Genomic DNA, 5,461 nt, shown 5'->3' with positions numbered 1-5,461 from the left:
TCTCTCTCTCACTCTCTGTCTATTTCTCTGTCTGTCTATCACTATCTGTCTCTCTGTATCTCTCTCTCTTTGTCTGTTTCTTTCTGTGTGTGTTTCTCTATCTCTCTGCCTCACTCTGTCTCTCTCTCTGTGGGTGGCTCTGTGTGTGTGTGTGTGTCTCTCTTCCCCAGCTCTCTCCGAAGTGGTCCATTCCCCGCCTCCCTCGCGTTTCGATCTTAGCGCCTCGGTAAGGGGCGGGAGCGGGGACAGGGGGCTGGGTGTGTGCCCGCCTGAAGTGTCGCGCTGTCCGCCTGCCGTTGTCGAACCTTCGGGCTCGGCTGAGGACGAGCGGGGAAGTGGCTGGGGCGTGCCCGCGGGAGCAGGAGCGCCCGTGCCCGGGCAGGATTTGGGAAACTGTCCTCCAAAGCTGCCCAGCTCAGGGAACTCTCCGGTCCCGGAACCCGCTTGTCATTGTGGCCTGGAGGGTGTCTCTCCGGCGGTTTACTGATGAGTTTCCTCTCTCTCTCTCTCTGTGTCTGGGAAACATTTTAGGAAACAGTCCAACAGCTGGAGAATGAGCTGCGCAACACCAAGTGGGAAATGGCCCGTCACCTGCGGGAATACCAAGATTTATTAAACGTGAAAATGGCTTTGGATATCGAGATTGCTGCTTACAGGTAACTGGGGGGGGGGGGGGGGGGGTCCCAGAGGGGCGGAGGGTGTGGCGACACCTCCAGGGAGGACAAAAAAACCAAGCCATTGCGTGACATTGAGGGGGTCCTCAATGGGAGTGCGGCACAGGGAGCCCTCCCTTACACCCCCCCCCCTCCCCACCCGAGGCTGCAGCAGGACAGGGGGGTGGGTGCACGGCTGGTCTTTCTCTGTGCGGCTCCAGTGCGGTCAGTTGAAACCCCGCGTCAAAGGAGGGCAACCGCCTTTGCCTGAAATAGCTGAGGCCACTCGGCAGCGAGCGAGTCTGTTAACCCACCCCCAGCCATGATCTGAGGGGTTGGGGAGTGGTGCCGCCCAGTCCATCATGTGAAGCCATCTCTGACCACTCTGTTGCTCTCTCTGAGTCTGCTCCCATTCCCTTGCCCTACAACACCCCCACCCCCCACCCCCCCCCCCAAGCCCTTTCCAGCCTCTGATCAATGCAAACCATGGCTCTGTTCTGGGGGGGCACTCCCTTCGGAGCCTCCCATGGGCTGATGGCGTTCTTGCCCCAGTAACGGGCAATGGTGTCATACAACTGGCGAATCTAACAGCACAGGAAGAGACTGTTCCTCCCAAAACTACATAGGACCCTTTCCAGGCAATAATACGCTCAGTAAGTAATGTAGTCTCCTCTTCTGCTCCTGGTGCCTATCCTTCATTCCATTGTAAGGGTTTAATAACAGCTGTCTTCTCTACCTCTCCCTCGGTCTCTCCCCACCCCCCACCCCTGTGCAGGAAACTGTTGGAAGGTGAAGAATCCAGGTATATTTTCTCTGGAAGCATCACTGGTCCCTCTTTCCCCTATCGACCCCCGAGCACGCCCACAGCCCCCGCTAAAGTGCAGAAAACCAAAGAAGCCCCCAAGATGAAAGTGCAGCATAAATTCGTGGAAGAGATCATTGAAGAAACCAAAGTGGAGGACGAGAAAGCGGAACTGGGGGAGCTGAACCTATCTGAGGCAGTGGAAAAGGCTGCGGGTGAAGCCATAGCCGAGGAAGAGGAAGCAGTGGAAGAGGTCATTGTGGCCACAGTCAAGACTGCAGTCCAGGCTCAACCAGAAAAAAAGGGTGAGGAAAAGAAGGAGGAAGAAGAGGAGGAGGAAAAAGAAGAAGAAGAGAGAGGTGAAAGAGAAGGTGATGCTGTCCAGGCAGAAGGGGAGCAGGAAGGGGCAGAAGAAACTGAAGCCGAGGAGAAGATTGAAAGCGTGAAGGTGGAGGAATCAAAAGCTGTGCCAGAGGAGCAGGGGAAGGAAGCAAGTGAGGAGGAGGAGGAAGAGGAAGAAGTCACCAAGAAAGAAGAAGCTGGTGAAGAGCCTGAAAAGACAGCCACAGAAAATGGAGAGGAAGGAGCAGAGGAAGATGCTAAGAAGAGTGAGGAAGCAGTCGATAAGAAGGTCGTTTCTGAGAAAAAGGTCGACACAGTTGATGGGGGCAAGGAGGCAGGAACCGATGTCAAATCACCACAGAAAGAGGAAGCCAAAATAGAAGTGGAGGTCAAATCACCAAAAGAAGAGAAATCCCCAGAAGCTGAGGAAAAGAAGGATGAAGTCAAGTCAAAGGATGAAGCCAAGTCAAAAGATGAAGCCAAGTCAAAAGATGAAGGCACAACCATCAATGGAGAGATTGAAGAGAAAGGGGATGACACCAAGGACAAGGAGGAAGAGCCGCAAATCATTTCCAATGGGGTTGACCAGAGTCCCACAAAGGAGGAGGACTCTGACATCATCTCCCACATGAAGACTGCAACAAAGACTATCCAGAAGGTCATTGATGATGATGACGGGATGACCAAACACATCAAGGAGATCACCAAATCTGTCACGGTAACTCAGACAATGGAGGAGACAGAAGAGGTGGTCCAGGAGACGATAGTGTCTACTAAGACGGTGGAGAAAACCTCACACTCAGTCATAAAGAAGGAGGAGGATCATGAGTGAAGACAACCTCATGAAGCAAAGGGGATGACATTTGACAGCTAAAGATGCATGGGTGTGACAGCTTTTCTGGCCTTGAGCAGAGTGGGTTCTCCGTTGAGGAGCTCCAGACTTCTCGTCTTTTCCTTTTGTGCAATAGAAGAAACTGCATGCAAGTTTAAAAAGGTGCCCTCCACAGTGCTGAAATACAAGGAACCACTGAAAGGACAAAATAGAACACAACTGAACAACTTAATTGCATGGAAGACATATGCACCAAATCGTGACAAATAGCAATATGCTGAAGAAAGGTTGTGAGCTGTCGGAGGGGCGCTTTTGAGAAAGTCTAGAGATGTATTATGCAAAGAATAAACTGAGCCAAAAAGTTTGAAAAAAACTATAAAAAAATCCTTAGCCTTAAACTGCTCATTGATTAATCTATGTTTACCTCACGAGTGCTTTTAAAATGGACTTCCATTGGTGGGAGGGAGGGTTTACTGATCATTCACCAACACGTCACACTGTATCACCCCATGTGCAACTTCACTGCAGTATTTGCTGAATAAAAGTCATATTCTGAATCTTAATGTCTGATTTATTCTTTCAAATAAATGTGGAGGAGGGAGGATGCGGTGGGATCTTGTTGACTCATGAATATCTTTTAGCCTTTGGATGAATTTAATTGAGACACCATTAGGAAAGGGAGAGGCTCCTATTTTGTGTGCAATCTCTGGAACAATCCTATTCCCTTGAGTGCGATTAATATCCAATGCTGCCAAATCATGGTTTGGATGTTTTGACCAGTCTACTCACCTTCTTATGTTTGAGGTGATTCCAAATAAAATTTGGGTGCCAAATTTTGAAAATGGCTACATGCAAGGTCGGACTTTTCACCTCTGACACTTGGGTGCCGCCGAAAAGCTTGTGGACATGTGCGTCAAGGTACACTTCTCGTTTTGTTTTGCATGCTGGGTTAACTGAAGTGAATCTGATTCTCTTGGCAATGCCGTACTCAAGGTTTGGTCAGCGGGAAAGAACGTCGTTCTAGCTCTAGTTGCCGCTGTGTTTTTTTTTTGGGATAAGCAATGAGCGGCATTCCAATATAATAATAGTTAAAATAATTCAAGTTTCACCTCCCCTCCACCCTGCCTTTTCAAGCATTTCAGCACAACTTTTGCCACTTCACTTTCCGTCAGCATTGTGTCAATCAGCAATATATAATGATATGGTGTCGCGACATCAAACTGTGACCTGGAACACATTCCCGAAGCTAGTCACAATTTGTAAACTGGGTCATTGTGAAGTTCTAATTTCCTTCCGGTTGACTCAGATCTTTTCGGTGCAAATGTAATTAAGAATCACACCCAGCTCTCTTTAACAAGTCTGCCGATTCCCGCAGCTCTTTGGCGGGAGGGTGGGGGGGGGATAGTGAGACAGCTGGTGTGAAACTGCAGGCTGTTGATGCAGCAGAAAAACACGAATCGACACAGAATTAACTGCTTCAGGGCCACAACGCCTTACAGAGGTGAGGAGTGGGTATGTAGTCAGTATCGTGTGAGAGAGTTAAATTCGGGTGTGGGTCCTAATATGTTGGTGCTGCACATGTGTGCAGGAGACACACTGGGCTTCAGGTTGACGCAGCGTTTTCTTTTAAGAATGGGCCCTCCCTGTCATTCAAACCAAAAGCCTCCATGCGACGCGGCGTTTTCAGCACTCCCCGCGCTGGACAGAGGCGCGGTGTAGGTTCAGCACCACACGCGCCCGGACAGCTCCCGTCCCTGAACTGGGGCCAGGCTCTGGCTCAGGGACTGCTTGGGTGGGGCGAGGGGGGGACGTCAAAAGTCGCAGCCCATTCAGGGCCGTGCAACCGCAGTGCAGGACTGGTGCTCCCAGCTGGTCTTGAAGCCTGGAGTCAACCGGTTAAGCAAAGCGCCCAGTCACCTTGATCGTTAAACTACTGGGCGGGAGTTCTTAGGAACAGTCAGTTCGCAACGCCACCAACCGGCAGCGCTGACCGAGACCGAGTCTCACACGAAGAAAAGACAGCCCTGGCGGGGAGAGCTGAAAGCTTTGCTTCCGGCCTTCGGTGAGTTACATAGGGCCGCGGAACCAGCTGGGCTCGAGTCGAATCACTTGCAGACCCTCCAAAACACCGCCGCATCCCACCACCACCACCCAGCCCTCCCCAACATAAACCAGCCTGGAGAACCTATTAGGATTCCCAGCGGCGCTCCTGTCAACTCCTATACATCCGGCCGTGTCCCAGGGGCCACTCAGAAAGGAAAGCTTTCAACTTTGATCAAAGCACACTGCTCCAAACCAGAGAGGGTCAAACTACTCAAGAGGAAATACATTGATGCACCGCACTTCAGCGCTCGCACACTTTCACGGAGGGAGGGGTCGGGGTGGGGTGGGAGGGCGATATACGGCAATTGTGCAAAGGCTCCCAAAGGTAATTGCTCTCCCATTGGCACTTATAGGTTCAGAACTGTCGGCTATCGGTTCCCTGCTTGTCCCGCAGTGGTGTTCAGTGAGGGGGACGCGGAACACTGCAGTAGTTTTGCACATTCTCCCCGTGTCTGCGTGGGTTTCCTCCGGGTGCTCCGGTTTCCTCTCACAGTCCAAAGATGGACAGGTTAGGCGATTCGGCCGTGCTAACTTGCCCACAGTGCTCAGGGGTGCGTAGGAAAGGTGCGTTCGTCAGGGGAAATATAGAGCAATTGGGAAGGGGGGTGGGTCTGAGCGGGCCAGACACACTGCGGAGGGTCAGTATGGACCTGTTGGACCAAAATGGCCTTTTTTTCCGCACTGTGGTGATTGTATGATTCGAATTAGATCTCTTCCCCACCCCCCCAC

General features: G+C 51.5%; 1 protein-coding gene across 1 annotated transcript in view; it reads left to right on the top strand.

Annotated features, from left to right (window-relative positions):
* Nucleotides 1-3,186, top strand: part of LOC122543037 (neurofilament medium polypeptide-like) — a 4,581-nt gene extending 1,395 nt beyond the window's left edge. Inside the window, exons 2-3 of the mRNA XM_043681228.1 lie at nucleotides 532-656; nucleotides 1,429-3,186. Of these exons, the coding sequence (XP_043537163.1) occupies nucleotides 532-656; nucleotides 1,429-2,629 (1,326 nt within the window). The 3' untranslated portion in view covers nucleotides 2,630-3,186. The remainder of the gene's footprint in view (nucleotides 1-531; nucleotides 657-1,428) is intronic.
* Nucleotides 3,187-5,461: the final 2,275 nt, after the last annotated feature.

The sequence above is a fragment of the Chiloscyllium plagiosum genome, chromosome 42, assembly GCF_004010195.1.
Source record: "Chiloscyllium plagiosum isolate BGI_BamShark_2017 chromosome 42, ASM401019v2, whole genome shotgun sequence".
Lineage (NCBI taxonomy): Eukaryota > Metazoa > Chordata > Chondrichthyes > Orectolobiformes > Hemiscylliidae > Chiloscyllium > Chiloscyllium plagiosum.
This window is presented reverse-complemented; position numbering and strand designations above follow the sequence as displayed.